The 16,889-nt window shown below is 41.0% G+C and overlaps 2 protein-coding genes across 2 annotated transcripts in view; both read left to right on the top strand.

The window, feature by feature from the left end:
- The window catches only part of LOC311081544 (uncharacterized protein), a 300,285-nt gene that overhangs the window by 135,975 nt on the left and 147,421 nt on the right, over window positions 1-16,889 (top strand). The window lies entirely within an intron of this gene.
- The window catches only part of LOC311081535 (NACHT, LRR and PYD domains-containing protein 3-like), an 84,717-nt gene that overhangs the window by 57,885 nt on the left and 9,943 nt on the right, over window positions 1-16,889 (top strand). Inside the window, exon 11 of the mRNA XM_084112080.1 lies at window positions 1,763-1,809. Within this exon, the coding sequence (XP_083968206.1) occupies window positions 1,763-1,809 (47 nt within the window). The remainder of the gene's footprint in view (window positions 1-1,762; window positions 1,810-16,889) is intronic.

The following is a 16,889-nucleotide window of genomic DNA, read 5'->3' as shown; positions in this document are numbered from 1 at the left end:
TAGGATGTAGGATAATTTGGAACAGTATTAATCGTGATAATCCATCGCAATGCAGGGGAATTTTAGTTGATCAAAAGTGTTTGGGCCATTCCAAAATTTTGAGTTACATTCTGAGGAATAAGGATTAGAATAGTATTTTGAAAGAAATCTAATTAATTTCCTCTGGGTCGGAAACTAAAATTCATCTGGGTTGATCCCTAAAATTAAATCTTCTAATGGTGACAGTCTAGAAGCACGGACAGTTCGAGATTGAAATGCAGGTGATTTGCCAGCTTTTTCAAAAAAAATAAAAATAAAAAAATAAATGCTGCCTAACACTCAACAATTGCTTTTCAACTTTGTGAGTTAGAAGTAAGTTATACTCTGAATTAAATTGGAGACGTTTTTTATAAATTGTGGGTGAAGGGATCAGAGAATACTGGAGGTCTAGATTAGAACGTTGATCAGATATTTCTGCCATCAATCGCATCGGGCACGCCGATGATCCTGAAGTTGTTCCGGCTGCTCCGGCCCTCTAGATCCGCAGTCTTGGCTTTAAGCTTTGCGTTGCTCTCCATTAAGGCTGCGAGGGAGGTTTCTAGACGTTCAACATGCTCATCTAGCGACTCTGCATGGATGGTACTCCAGCGTGGTAAGTTGCTGTCCATGATCAGATACTGTGGCCTGCACACAGTCAAGTTATACTTCTAATGTTGAAATTGCAGCCTTGAACTCGGCTGCCAAGGCCGCTCTATGCTCTTCCAACAGCTCTGTTAGTGCCGCCATGTTCACTTCGTCTGGTGTAACGGGCACCTCGGCTTTCATGTTCACTTCTTTCTTGGATGTTTTTCGTTGTTTTACTTGCCATTTTAGATGGGTACTGTTATTCAAAAGTTGTCTTGTTAGTTTTTGTAGTGTGTCAGGAAAAAGTCGGTGGGGTAGGTAAAGGACACTGAATGGGGAAGTCCATTACTCCATTACACTGCTCACCGGAAACCCCCATACATGGCTTTTCTAACACAACTGAAAAGCTACAGGATATTTCTCAGTAATGAGGCAGTAACGTTACTGTTCTTTAACCCTCTGGGGTCTGAGGAGTTTTCTGGGCCCTGGAGAATTAAATAGGTTTATGATCGGAGAGCAGAACATCTGAGAACACAATATCAGTGGCATCGAGCCCGTAAGATAGTACGAGATCCAGCGTGTGGCCCTGAATATGAGTAGAGTCGTTGATCCTCTGCGATAGATCAAAAGCATCTATTAGACTAAGAAACTCCTGCGACAAGGAATTTGACAGACAGCAAACATGAATATTAATATGATGAGCAGAAACAAGCAAACATCTAATAAACACACTCACAGCCCAAAAACACCCCCCCCATCAGACACACACACACACACACACACACACACACATAATGTTACATTTCTAAGTTCAGTCGTTACATGATTTCTCTATTATACTTTTTTATTATTATTATTGATTTATGTTATTATTATATTTTTTTGCTTTATCTACCCATGAATATATATATAATATTATCTTTTTTATTTTTTTTTATTTTTATTTTACTGTACATAGATGTACATGTTGTTTTAATGCTTTCGCAATACAAAATGTAATTGTCATGCCAATAAAGTTTTCTGAATTGAATATAATTTAATTGAGAGAGAGATTGTGTGAGTGTGTTTGTGTGTGAGTGAGTGTGTGGAGTGTATGAGTTTGTGTGTGTGAGTGTGTGTCTGGTCGTGTGTTTACTGATTAACTGTGTGTGTTTTGTAGTGTGGATCATGGAGGAGAGATCAGGATTACAGCAGGACTACACAAATGTACGTCTACACACACACACACACACACACACACACACACTCACTCTTTGATAAATCGCTTATTTAAAAATAATTCCTTACATAACAAAAATTGCAAACAAAGTAGAAATTATATATCTATAGACATATATATATATAAATATATAAATATATATATGTATATATATCTATATATCTATATATTTATACCATGGTCTGGGTGAAAACTTGATTCTGATTGGCTGCAGGGTGTCCATTAAAAAGTGATAGAGGACACCTAGTAAAAGAGTTCTGGTGAAACTGACTGTTTACCGTTCGAAATTAATAAATAAATGCGCTGGCTACGTCAGCTGTGAGTAACCATAGCAACAGGCAGTCAAAGTGTCCGCTGAGCGGACTATAAATATCTCCGGTTGCTAAATAAACCGTCAGGCGTAACCAGGGAAACCAAGTTATTGTTTGTAAAAACTTTAGATTTCGATTGTAAAACTAATTAAAATAAACTAATGTTTTAAAAATGTGTTATTTGGCAAGTGACCATGGTATAAGCGGGTTAAAGGGATAGTTCACTTTGAAATTAATTTTTGAAATGTTTTAGCTTACCTCAAGGGCATCCAAGATGTAGGTGTCTTTGTTTCCGCAGTAGTTTAAATTTTTATATTTTTAGGTCAAACCGTTCTTGTCTGTCAGTCATATAATGCATGTCGATGGTTCCTGTCTCAAAACACAAGCACAGAGTCCAAATTAAAACAATTCCCCACGTCCAAATGAAACAATTCCCCATCATAAGTACACATTGATGGCCTAAGACACGAAACGAGCGGTTTGTGTGAGAAAACGAACAGTATTTATATCGTTGTTATCTCTTGAAAACAGCACACGTCCAAATGATCTGACGGCGCGGGCGGGTATAGATATATACATAGATGTCGCCTTGGCTACTGCAGTTCATTGGAACGAAACCGTAGCCAAGCGACATCTATGTATATATCTATACCCGCCCGCGCCGTCAGATCATTTGGACGTGTGCTGTTTTCAAGAGATAACAACGATATAAATACTGTTCGTTTTCTCACACAAACCGCTCGTTTCGTGTCTTAGGCCATCAATGTGTACTTATGATGGGGAATTGTTTCATTTGGACGTGGGGAATTGTTTTAATTTGGACTCTGTGCTTGTGTTTTGAGACAGTGACCATCGACATGCATTATATGACTGACAGACAAGAACGGTTTGACCTAAAAATATAAAAATTTAAACTACTGCGGAAACAAAGACACCTACATCTTGGATGCCCTTGAGGTAAGCTAAAACATTTCAAAAATTAATTTCAAAGTGAACTATCCCTTTAATGCCCTTCAAGGTGTCCATTGTCAGGTATTAATGGACTTCGGCAGAGGCTCCTCCGCTGCGCGTCGGACGGTTCAGGCCTCGTCGTCGTCCATTAATACCTGACAATGGACCCCTCGAAGGGCATTAACCCTTACATATATATATATATATATATATATATATATATATATATATATATATATATAGTGAAAAGGATATGTTATGATTTTGTGTATAGAACTAACACAATTGAACACATGCTGAATTATTTGAAAGCGTGCACTTCTGATGATCTGTTGTGATGTTGGTACGGAGAGTTTTGAAAATGTGAAAACTGTGCAGTTAAAAAAAACTGTAAAAGGTCAGACAGTTTCATAATTCCTGATTACAGAAAGATCTTAACTTAAGAATACTATCGCATCTTTCTTTTGTTTATTTATTTATTTTATTTGTTTATATCGGTTTAATCTTATCTGTTTGGTAACCATGGCGATTTCAGTAACCTCATTTAGGACAAAAACTATTATAGACTGATATTTCTTAAAGGGATAGTTCACCCAAAAATGAAAACTCTGTCAGTAATAATCACTCACCCTCATGTTGTTCCAACCCCGTAAGGCTTTCGTTCATCTCCCGAACACACAGTTTTGTACAATCGCTATGACATTTTTTTCAATACTTTTAACACATTTCCTAAACTCTTAACGCACCAACACACCTACAACACACAATGGACTATATGCACGGCCACTTCCTGGTTTAGGTGAGCCAGCTCAGTCATTTCCGGTCAACTGTCCAAAATCAAGTGGCCGTGAAGACGTCTTTCTACACTCGTTGCCCTCAGGATTAGATTTTACTTCATCAATGATGTACACCGTCTTATTCAGGAAAACTCGAAGGCTTTGTCCAGTAAACGGGGAAAAAGGATTTAAGTTGTACATATCCAGTTATATTCATTACTGTGAAGGTAAGTTATCGATTATCAAGACTGCTGTTATGATGTTGTTTACGAGATAGGATCGCTAGTTACAAACACGTTAACATAGTGTTTAACGTTAGTTGTCAGCATTTAAAGGGATACTCCACTTTAAAATAAAAATTCTGCCATCATATACTCACCCTCATGTTGTTTCAAACCTGTATGAATTTCTTTCTTCTGTTGAACAGAAAGGAAGATATTTAGAAGAATATCAGTAACCAGACAGTTTCTGGTCTCATTGACTTCCATAGCTAATGATGGCAGAATTTTTATTTTAAAGTATCCCTTCAAATGAACAATTACGTGTCTAGGTACTAGAGATGCGCGGATGGGCTATTATTTCATCCGCAACCGCATCACAAAAATCATCATCCGTCCGCCATCCAGCCGCACCAACGTTTTTGACCAATTTTCAAAACCACACCCGCCCGCCATCCGTTGATTTGTTTATACATATATTTTTCATTTGATTGGTTCAACCGCCCGCCACCCGCCCGAATTTAATTAAAATATTATTATCCGCCCAATCCGCGGTTTATCCGCGGAGTCCGCGGCTGTAACCGCCAACCGCGCATCTCTACTAGGTACTCTCCCGTGATTACCAGGCTCGACATATACACTAGTATGTTGTTAAATAACATGAAACTGTAAAATACCACAATCATTACTTAGCTGCAGCAGCTTATCTGCCTTTGTTTTACTGTCCATTAAAATTAAAATTACGGTGGTCCTATGGTCTGAAACCGCTCCATCGACAAACGTGTGATATCGACCGCGAAGGATTATACAGAGTTGACAGAAACACGTTACACATGCAGTATCAGATGAATACAACAAAGAACTAAAGCCCCGCCTCACTCAGTTCGGGTACTGGACCTGGTTGAAACACTCATGCATCTAGCTGGCAGAGTGCCAAAACTGCGCCGGCGACTTCAGCCCCGCCCTGAACACGGCCGAGCCAACGCTGGACTAATATATCTACAGTGAGGAAAATAAGTATTTGAACACCCTGCTATTTTGCAAGTTCTCCCACTTGGAAATCATGGAGGGGTCTGAAATTGTCATCGTAGGTGCATGTCCACTGTGAGAGACATAATCTAAAAAAAAAAATCCAGAAATCACAATATATGATTTTTTAACTATTTATTTGTATGATACAGCTGCAAATAAGTATTTGAACACCTGTCTATCAGCTAGAATTCTGACCCTCAAAGACCTGTTAGTCTGCCTTTAAAATGTCCACCTCCACTCCATTTATTATCCTAAATTAGATGCACCTGTTTGAGGTCGTTAGCTGCATAAAGACACCTGTCCACCCCATACAATCAGTAAGAATCCAACTACTAGCATGGCCAAGACCAAAGAGCTGTCCAAAGACACTAGAGACAAAATTGTACACCTCCACAAGGCTGGAAAGGGCTATGGGGAAATTGCCAAGCAGCTTGGTGAAAAAAGGTCCACTGTTGGAGCAATCATTAGAAAATGGAAGAAGCTAAACATGACTGTCAATCTCCCTCGGACTGGGGCTCCATGCAAGATCTCACCTCGTGGGGTCTCAATTATCCTAAGAAAGGTGAGAAATCAGCCCAGAACTACACGGGAGGAGCTGGTCAATGACCTGAAAAGAGCTGGGACCACCGTTTCCAAGGTTACTGTTGGTAATACACTAAGACGTCATGGTTTGAAATCATGCATGGCACGGAAGGTTCCCCTGCTTAACCCTCTGGGGTCTAAGATGTTTTTGGGGTCCTTGAGATGTTCTGACATGCCCTGACATTTGTGCTTTTTTCAGTTGCTTATAAACATATTAATGGCAAAAAAAAATTACACACTATTTAGCACAAACAGGGCTACCATAATATGTGAGCAACAAGAATGTACATGTCTGCATTTTTGAGAGAATAATGTTTATGCGTGGTTATTGAAAAAAACTAAAAACTAAAGTTTCTGAAATAAGACCACAAAACACATACTAAATATGTGCCAATAAGACTTTTGTCTAATGGATGTCATCACCTAGTGTTTTTTCTTCAAAATGATGTGAAAATCACCCTGCCTTATCATTCACATAACACAATACATTGATTTGAATTTTGCAAAGCACTTTCTGTTTGGAAAGGCAATATGCGGAGTGGGCGTCACAGATCATGCATATTTAGTGGTTCACACCTTAGGAGACAATGGGGCCTGCATACTTAATTAGCCATTCATTCAGGTGAGTCACTGAGCCACAAGAATGCAAGAGCAACAGTTGGAAGTATCTCAATTCTTTTTTATTTTTCCACATATTGTGCTTGCAATTTGGCCTATAATATCCAAGGAAAACATGTCTAGTAATTGTGCAGTTAATTCTCATACTGTATTTTCAGTTTTGGAATATTTATCCTCTCCCCAAATTTGTCACTAATAAAACACAATAAAAATTATTTAAAGAAAAGGCTTATATTTACCTTTTAATAGTTTGTTTACATCTACCTTGTAAATAGATTTTTTTATTAAAAAGGTTACAATTACAACAACAATTCAAGTGTAATCTTTCTTTGTAAAAACTAAAGTATACATTTTATCATACATATTTCAAAGTTAAGGATTTGATTGATTATTTGATTACTTTATTTTTGACAAAACATACTATATTTAACATGAGCAAATATTGGCAAACAAAAGCTTATTTGAGGTGGCAGATATTTTACAGTAAAAATGTATAATCTATCCAAAACTAATCAACGAAATGTTGTCTTTCATATGTCTGTAACATAGGTCTTTCATTTTATTATAAGAAATATAAATGTTAATTTGCAGTTTAATACGTTGCTTATACAAATACATTTTATTTCAACATATTTCAGTCGATTTTTACTCAGTATAGCAATACAGTTTGCTAAAACCGAAACATTCATTCACAAACAGAAACGCCTGACTGTAACGTTGTTTTTATGAAATATTAGGGCATATAAATGTTAATTTTCAGTTTAATACGTTGCTTATACAAATAGCCTACATTTTATTTCAACATATTTCTGTCGATTTTTACTCAACTCAGTATAGCAATACAGTTTGCTAAAACATCATCATTCATTCACACAGAGACGCAATTTATTTAAACTGTCTTTTTGCGAGCTGTGATAAACAGCGCGCATCTCTGCGGCTGCCGTTCATTCATTCACAGAAACGCGATTAACTTGAGAAGGAAAAAAAACTTACTACATATTCGGATCCTCTCTCCTGCAATACCCGCACTCTGAGGTAGATTTTCCGTTATTATTATTCCTCACAGCGCTGCCAGATGGTGTAAACACGTAGGCTACAATGATATGATTAAACTTGTGTTTTCTCGAGCTGATATGGGGGGCGTTCACAGGTTTGCCTCAGTAATTTGCGTTTGAATAGCACGCGCTCTCTGTGGGCGGAGTCACATTACATTTGAATGAGCTCTAATTAGCTCGACTGGAATCGCTCTCTTTTAATACAGATTTCACAAGATGAGAATATTTGTTTTTTATATAAATTACCTCATTTTAAAGAAGAGAATTCAAGCTTCATGCCTGTGTGTCTGTATGCCTGTTTGACTCAGTATTCGCTGAGTTATTGTTCATTTTCGGACGCGTTTCAGAATGGTCTTCACTGACAGAGAGAAGGCAGAACTCGCATCACGTTTATTTTTCTTTATTTGGCAAAAAGCACAACACTTTGTTTTTATTATGAGTATACACAAAAACTAGATTAAAAAGTTCGTCGAGACAAACTTTAAGTTGGCTTGAGAAAGCTGGACCAGAAAGTTTGAAGAAGTTAAAAGTAGTTTGGAGTTTAAAGTAGTTTCAAGTTTAAATTAGTTTAAAGTTTAAATTAGTTTGAAGTTTAAATTAGTTTAAAGTTTAAATAAGTTTAATGTTTAAATTAGTTTAAAGTTTAAAGTATTTTAAAGTTAAAAAGTTGTTGGGGGTTTTCTAGTGGGTTGCTAAGGTGTTCTGGGTGGTTGCTAGGCAGTTGCTAGGGTGTTCTGGGTGGTTGCTAGGCGGTTGCTAGGGTGTTTTTGGTGGTTGCTAGGGTGTTCTGGGTGGTTGCTATGGTGTTGCTAGGTTGTTGCTAGGGTATTCTGTTTGGTTGCTAGGGTGTTCTGGGTGGTTGCTAGGTGGTTGCTAGGGTGTTCTGGGTGGTTGCTAGGGTGTTGCTAAGCGGTTGCTAGGGTATTTTGGGTGGTTGCTAGGGTGTTGCTAGGCGGTTGCTAAGGTATTTTGGGTGGTTGCTAGGCGGTTACTAGGGTGTTCTGGGTGGTTGCTAGGCGGTTGCTAGGGTGTTTTAGCGGTTGCTATGGTGTTGCTAGGCGGTTGCTAGGGTGTTCTGGGTGGTTGCTAGGGTGTTGCTAGGCGGTTGCTAGGGTATTCTGGGTGGTTGCTAGGCGGTTACTAGGGTGTTTTGGTGGTTGCTATGGTGTTGCTAGGCGGTTGCTAGGGTATTATGGGTGGTTGCTATGGTGTTGCTAGGGTATTCCAGGTGGTTGCTAGGATGTTGCTAGGTGGTTGCTAGGGTGTTTTGGTGGTTGCTATGGTGTTGCTAGGTGGTTGCTAGGGTGTTCTGGGTGGTTGCTATGATGTTGCTAGGTGGTTGCTAGGGTGTTTTGGTAGTTGCTATGGTGTTGCTAGGGTATTCTGGGTGGTTGCTAGGGTGTTGCTAGGGTGTTCTGGGTGGTTGCTATGGTGTTACTTGGTGGTTGGTAGTTGTCACAGATGGTTACTATGGAGTTTGTATAGTTCTTAGCATGATCTTGGTATGATTTAGCACTTAACTAATCGCTATTAGCATGTAGCTATTCACTGCTAGCATGTGTAGCATGTTGGAAGTGCTGTTTGCTAGCATGAGTCAAAAGAGCCAAACCTCATCTCTATACAATGTTCTGATACAGAGATATAGGTCTTGCAAAATGGTTGCTAGGGTACTCAAGTTTGGTTGCTATGGAGTTGCTTGGGAGCTGGGAGCTTTATACGTACGAAGTTTAAAGTGGTTTGAAGTTTAAATTAGTTTACGAGTTTTTGAGTTTTGAGTTTATAAGTTTAAATGAGTTTAGAGTTTAAGTTTAAATGAGTTTAAAGAGTGTGTGTGTGTATGTGGGTTCACACACACACACACACACACTCAGAGTTTATGAGTTTAGAGTTTATAAGTGTATAAATGGATGAGTTTATAAGTGTACACGTTTTTGAATTTGGTTTGTAAGTTTAAATGAGTTTTGAGTTTATAAGTTTAAATGAGTTTACAGTTTATAAGTTTAAATGAGTTAAAGCTTAAGTTTGAAGTTTAAAGAAGTTTAAAGTTTATATTAGTTTGAAGTTTAATTTAGTTTGAAGTTTAAAGTAGTTTAAAGTTTAAAATAGTTTGAAGTAGATAGATAGATGAGTTGATTAGTTTAATTGAGTCTCAATGGCTTATATATTATATAGAATGGCAGTTTGAATTAGTCTTCAAGGTATTTTGATTTGAATTTTCGTCGGTTGGCCAGTTTGAATCTAGATTTGAATTTTTTAGAACTCCCCAATGTAAGTCAATGGGAGTTTTTCCGAGTTTTGATCGGCAATATTAGGAAAACCGTAAGTCCGATCAGTCTGAAAAGATATAGCAACTCAAGTCAGAATAGTCTGAAGGTCTGAGCCGAGTTTGGAGTATGTAGAGTTAAAGCTCTAGGAGGAGATAGGGGATAAATTTTTAGTAAGAAGAATAATAATAATAACTAGATGCGAAAGTTCGTCGAGACAAACTTTAAGTTGGCTTGAGAAAGTTTGGACCAGAACGTTTTTTGCTAGGCGGTTGCTAGGGTATTCTGAGTGGTTGCTAGGCGGTTGCTAGGATATTTCTGGTGGTTGCTAGGGTCTTTTGGGTGGTTGCTAGGCGGTTGCTAGGGTGTTTTGGGTGGTTGCTAGGGTGTTCTGGGTGGTTGCTAGGCGGTTGCTAGGGTATTCTGGGTGGTTACTAGGGTGTTCTGGGTGGTTGCTAGGCGGTTGCTAGGATATTTTGGGTGGTTGCTAGGGTCTTTTGGGTGGTTTATAGGCGGTTGCTAGGGTATTTTAGGTGGTTGCTAGGGTATTCTGGGTGGTTGCTAGGCGGTTGCTAGGGTATTTTGGGTGGTTGCTAGGGTCTTTTGGGTAGTTGCTAGGCGGTTTCTAAGATATTTTCGGTGGTTGCTAGGGTCTTTTGGGTGGTTGCTAGGCGGTTGCTAGGGTATTTTGGGTGGTTGCTAGGGTGTTCTGGGTGGTTGCTAGGCGGTTGCTAGGGTGTTCTGGGTGGTTGCTAGGCGGTTGCTAGGATATTTTGGGTGGTTGCTAGGGTCTTTTGGGTGGTTGATAGGCGGTTGCTAGGGTATTTTAGGTGGTTGCTAGGGTATTTTAGGTGGTTGATAGGGTATTCTGGGTGGTTGCTAGGCGGTTGCTAGGGCATTTTGGGTGATTGCTAGGGTCTTTTGGGTAGTTGCTAGGCGGTTTCTAAGATATTTTCGGTGGTTGCTAGGGTCTTTTGGGTGGTTGCTAGGCGGTTGCTAGGGTATTTTGGGTGGTTGCTAGGGTGTTCTGGGTGGTTGCTAGGCGGTTGTAGGGTGTTCTGGGTGGTTGCTAGGCGGTTGCTAGGATATTTTGGGTGGTTGCTAGGGTGTTCTGGGTGGTTGTTAGGCAGTTGCTAGGGTGTTCTGAGTGGTTGCTATGGTGTTGCTAGGCGGTTGCTAAGGTATTCTGGGTGGTTGCTAGGCGGTTGCTAGGGTGTTCTGGGTGGTTGCTATGGTGTTGCTAGGCGGTTGCTAGGGTATTTTGGGTGGTTGCTAGGCGGTTGCTAGGGTGTTCTGGGTGGTTGCTATGGTGTTGCTAGGCGGTTGCTAAGGTATTCTGGGTGGTTGCTAGGCGGTTGCTAGGGTGTTCTGGGTGGTTGCTATGGTGTTGCTAGGCGGTTGCTAGGGTGTTCTGGGTTGTTGCTAGGCAGTTGCTAGGTGTTCTGGGTGGTTGCTAGGCAGTTGCTAGGGTGTTCTGGCTGTTTGCTAGGTGTTCTGGGTGGTTGCTAGGCAGTTGCTAGGTGTTCTGGGGGGTTGCTAGGCAGTTGCTAGGGTGTTCTGGGTGGTTGCTAGGGTATATTTGGTGGTTACTAGAGCATTTCTAGATGTTGCTAGGGTGTTCAAGATGGTTGCTAAGGTATTTTTGGTAGTTGCTATGGTGTTACTAGGTGGTTGGTAGTTGTCAAAGATGGTTACTATGGAGTTTTTATAGAGTTCTTAAAATCTTTAATAACGAGTGCCTTCAGTACGGCACTCGGCCTGCGGCCTCGTGCCTATGGCCGAATAGGCACAAGCATGGAGCAATATCGCAAGGCCACGAGTGTAATATTGCGTTAAAAAATACAAAAAAATGTAAAAAAAAATTTTTTTTGGTTTAGGGTGGTTGCTAGGGAGCTCTTAGTGGTTGCTAGGGTGCTGAAACTGGTTGCTATGGTGTGGCTATGAAGATTTTAGGCCATTACTTATTGGTTGCTTGATAATATAAATCCTCTGAGGGAGAGAGAGAGGGAGAGACGCAGGGCTGTCAGGCCCTTTGGAGTCTGTGTGTGTGAAAACGGCAGTTTGGATTCAAATGTTTTTAGAACTCCCCAATGTAAGTCAATGGGAGTTTTTCCGAGTTTTGATCGTCATTTTTAGGAAAACCGTAAGTCCGATCAGTCTGAAAAGATATAGCAACTAACTTCAGATCAGTTTGAGTGTCTGAGCCGAGTTTGGAGTATGTAGAGTTAAAGCTCTAGGACGAGTTTGAGTCAACAGTTTTTAACAGAAGAATAATAATAATAACTAGATGCGAAAGTTCGTCGAGACAAACTTTAAGTTGGCTTGAGAAAGTTTGGACCAGAAAGTTTTTTGCTAGGCGGTTGCTAGGGTATTCTGAGTGGTTGCTAGGCGGTTGCTAGGATATTTCTGGTGGTTGCTAGGGTCTTTTGGGTGGTTGCTAGGCGGTTGCTAGGGTGTTTTGGGTGGTTGCTAGGGTGTTCTGGGTGGTTGCTAGGCGGTTGCTAGGGTGTTCTGGGTGGTTACTAGGGTGTTCTGGGTGGTTGCTAGGCGGTTGCTAGGATATTTTGGGTGGTTGCTAGGGTCTTTTGGGTGGTTTATAGGCGGTTGCTAGGGTATTTTAGGTGGTTGCTAGGGTATTTTAGGTGGTTGCTAGAGTATTCTGGGTGGTTGCTAGGCGGTTGCTAGGGTATTTTGGGTGGTTGCTAGGGTCTTTTGGGTAGTTGCTAGGCGGTTTCTAAGATATTTTCGGTGGTTGCTAGGGTCTTTTGGGTGGTTGCTAGGCGGTTGCTAGGGTATTTTGGGTGGTTGCTAGGGTGTTCTGGGTGGTTGCTAGGCGGTTGCTAGGGTGTTCTGGGTGGTTACTAGGGTGTTCTGGGTGGTTGCTAGGCGGTTGCTAGGATATTTTGGGTGGTTGCTAGGGTCTTTTGGGTGGTTGATAGGCGGTTGCTAGGGTATTTTAGGTGGTTGCTAGGGTATTTTAGGTGGTTGATAGGGTATTCTGGGTGGTTGCTAGGCGGTTGCTAGGGCATTTTGGGTGGTTGCTAGGGTCTTTTGGGTAGTTGCTAGGCGGTTTCTAAGATATTTTCGGTGGTTGCTAGGGTCTTTTGGGTGGTTGCTAGGCGGTTGCTAGGGTATTTTGGGTGGTTGCTAGGGTGTTCTGGGTGGTTGCTAGGCGGTTGTAGGGTGTTCTGGGTGGTTGCTAGGCGGTTGCTAGGATATTTTGGGTGGTTGCTAGGGTGTTCTGGGTGGTTGTTAGGCAGTTGCTAGGGTGTTCTGAGTGGTTGCTATGGTGTTGCTAGGCGGTTGCTAAGGTATTCTGGGTGGTTGCTAGGCGGTTGCTAGGGTGTTCTGGGTGGTTGCTATGGTGTTGCTAGGCGGTTGCTAGGGTATTCTGGGTGGTTGCTAGGCAGTTGCTAGGGTGTTCTGGTGTTGCTAGGCGGTTGCTAGGGTGTTCTGGGTGGTTGCTATGGTGTTGGTAGGTGGTTGGTAGTTGTCACAGATGGTTACTATGGAGTTTTGATATAGTTGTTTGCATGATCTTGGTATGATTTAGCACTTAACTAATCGCTATTAGCATGTAGCTATTCACTGCTAGCATGTATAGCATGTTAGAAGTGCTGTTTGCTAGCATGAGTCAAAAGAGCCAAACCTAATCTCTATACGATGTTCTGATACAGAGATATAGGTCTTGCAAAACGGTTGCTAGGGTACTCAAGTTTGGTTGCTATGGAGTTGCTTGGGAGCTGGGAGCTTTAAACGTAAGAAGTTTAAAGTGGTTTGAAGTTTAAAGTAGTTTACAGTAGTTTGAAGTTTATGGCAGGTAGATAGATAAGTTAATAGATAGATAAACACACACACACATACACACACACACGCACACACACACACACACACACACACACACACTAACTCGCTCACACACTCACTCAGACACACACACACTGTATGAGTTTTTGAGTTTTGAGTTTATAAGTTTAAATGAGTTTAGAGTTTATAAGTTTAAATGAGTTTAAGAGTTCAGAGTTTATTAATTTATGAGTTTAATAGTTTATAAGTCTATGAATTCATGAGTTTATAAGTTAATTAGTTAATCTCATACACTTATTCTAATTATAAGTGTATGAGTTTAGAGTTTATTAGTTTAAATGAGTCTCAATGGCTCATATAGTATATAGAACGGCAGTTTGGTTTAGTCTTCAAGGTGTTTAGATTTAAATTTTCGACATACACATACACACACACAAGCACGCACGCACAGACTCTCACTCTCTCTCTCACACACACACTATCTCTCTCACACACACACTCACTAACTCACTCACACACACACAGACAAGCTCATTAACACACACACACACACACACACACACACTCACGCACATAGACACACACTCTCTCTCTCACACACACTCAGAGTTTATATGAGTTTAGAGTTTATAAGTGTACAAGTTTTTGAGTTAAGAGTTTATAAGTTTAAATGAGTGTGTACGAGTATTTGAGTTTACACACACACACACACACACACACACTCACACATAGACACCCACGCTCTCTCTCTCTCTCTCTCACACACACACACGTTTTGAGTTTAGAGTTCATTAGTTTAAATGAGTCTCATTGGCTAATATAGTATATAGAACGGCAGTTTGGTTTAGTCTTCAAGGTATTTTGATTTGAATTTTTGTCGGTTTGAATTTTTTAGAACTCCCAATGTAAGTCAATGGGAGTTTTTGAATGAGTTTTTTCGAGTTTTGATCGTCATTTTTAGGAAAACCGTAAGTCCAATCAGTCTGAAAAGATATAGCAACTCGAGTCAGATCAGTTTGAGTGTCTGAGCCGAGTTTGGAGTATGTAGAGTTAAAGCTCTAGGAGGAGTTTGATATAGATTTTTTTAGGGTCAGAAGAATAATAATAATAATAAGTTTAAATAGGATTTCAATATGTTGGCTTTCTCAAGCCAACTTAACTAGATGCGAAAGTTCGTCGAAACAAACTTTAAGTTGTCTTGAGAAAGTTTGGAGCAGAACGTTTTTTGCTAGGCGGTTGCTAGGATGTTATGGGTGGTTGCTAGGGTATTTTGGGCGGTTGCTAGGGTGTTCTGGGTGGTTGCTAGGTGGTTGCTAGGGTGTCCTGGGTGGTTGCTAAGGTCTTTTGGGTGGTTGCTAGGGTATTTTGGGTGGTTGCTAGGGTGTTCTGGGTGGTTGCTAGGCGGTTGCTAGGGTTTTCTGGGTGGTTGCTAGGCTGTTTTGGGTGGTTGCTAGGGTATTCTGGGTGGTTGCTAGGCGGTTGCTAGGATATTTCTGATGGTTGCTAGGGTCTTTGGGGTGGTTGCTAGGCGGTTGCTAGGATATTTTGGGTGGTTGCTAGGCGGTTGCTAGGATATTTTAGGTGGTTGCTAGGGTCTTTTGGGTGGTTGCTAGGCAGTTGCTATGGTCTTTTGGGTGGTTGCTAGGGTCTTTTGGGTGGTTGCTAGGCGGTTGCTAGGGTGTTTTGGGTGGTTGCTAGGATGTTTTGGGTGGTTGCTAGGGTCTTTTGGGTGGTTGCTAGGCGGTTGCTAGGGTGTTTTGGGTGGTTGCTAGGATATTTTGGGTGTTTGCTAGGGTCTTTTGGGTGGTTGCTAGGCGGTTGCTAGGATATTTTGGGTGGTTGCTAGGGTCTTTTGGGTGGTTGCTAGGCGGTTGCTAGGATATTTTAGGTGGTTGCTAGGGTCTTTTGGGTGGTTGCTAGGCGGTTGCTAGGGTGTTTTGGGTGGTTGCTAGGATGTTTTGGGTGGTTGCTAGGGTCTTTTGGGTGGTTGCTAGGCGGTTGCTAGGGTGTTTTGGGTGGTTGCTAGGATATTTTGGGTGGTTGCTAGGGTCTTTTGGGTGGTTGCTAGGTGGTTGCTAGGGTGTTTTGGGTGGTTGCTAGGGTATTTTGGGTGGTTGCTAGGGTGTTCTGGGTGGTTGCTAGGGTCTTTTGGGTGGTTGCTAGGTGGTTGCTAGGGTGTTTTGGGTGGTTGCTAGGGTATTTTGGGTGGTTGCTAGGGTGTTCTGGGTGGTTGCTAGGGTCTTTTGGGTGGTTGCTAGGCGGTTGCTAGGGTGTTTTGGGTGGTTGCTAGGATATTTTGGGTGGTTGCTAGGGTCTTTTGGGTGGTTGCTAGGGTGTTCTGGGTGGTTGCTAGGCGGTTGCTAGGGTGTTCTGGGTGGTTGCTAGGGTCTTTTGGGTAGTTGCTAGGCGGTTGCTAGGATATTTTGGGTAGTTGCTAGGGTCTTTTGGGTGGTTGCTAGGCGGTTGCTAGGATATTTTCGGTGGTTGCTAGGGTCTTTTGGGTGGTTGCTAGGCGGTTGCTAGGGTATTTTGGGTGGTTGCTAGGGTGGTTGCTAGGCGGTTGCTAGGGTGTTATGGGTGGTTGCTAGGCTGTTCTGGGTGGTTGATAGGCGGTTGCTAGGGTGTTATGGGTGGTTGCTATGGTGTTGCTAGGCGGTTGCTAAGGTATTCAGGGCGGTTGATATGGTGTTACTAGGTGGTTGGTAGTTGTCACAGATGGTTACTATGGAGTTTTTATAGAGTTCTTAGCATGATCTTGGCATGATTTAACACTTAACTAATCGCTATTAGCATGTAGCTATTCACTGCTAGCATATGTAGCATGTTGGAAGTGCTGTTTGCTAGCACGAGTCAAAAGAGCCAAACCTCATCTCTATACGATGTTCTGATACAGAGATATAGGTCTTACAAAACGGTTGCTAGGGTACTCGAGTTTGGTTGCTATGGAGTTGCTTGGGAGCTGGAAGATTTAAACTTAAGAAGTTTATAGTGGTTTTAAGTTTACAGTAGTTTACAGTAGTTTGAAGTTTGAGAGATAGATAAATAAGTTAGACACACACACACACACACACACAAACAAACACACAAACACACAGACACACACACACACACACACACCCACTAACTCGCTCACACACTCACTCATAAACTCAGTGTGTGTGTCTGAGTTTAGAGTTTATAAGTGTATAAATTGATGAGTTAATAAGTGTATGAGTTCTTGAGTTTTGAGTTTATAAGTTTAAATCAGTTTAGAGTTTATAAGTTTAAATGAGTTTAAGAGTTCATAAGTTTATGAATTCATGAGTTTATAAGTTAATTAGTTTATAAGTGTTTATAGTTTATAGTTTATTAGTTTAAATGAGTCTCAATGGCTCATATAGTATATAGAACGGCAGTTTGGTTTAGTCTTCAAGGTGTTTAGATTTAAATTTTTGTCGGTTTGAATTTTTTAGA

The sequence above is a fragment of the Abramis brama genome (genome assembly GCF_963993115.1).
Source record: "Abramis brama genome assembly, chromosome: 4".
Taxonomy (NCBI): domain Eukaryota; kingdom Metazoa; phylum Chordata; class Actinopteri; order Cypriniformes; family Leuciscidae; genus Abramis; species Abramis brama.
The sequence above is the reverse complement of the archived record's forward strand: the minus strand, read 5'-3'. Positions and strand labels throughout refer to the sequence as shown.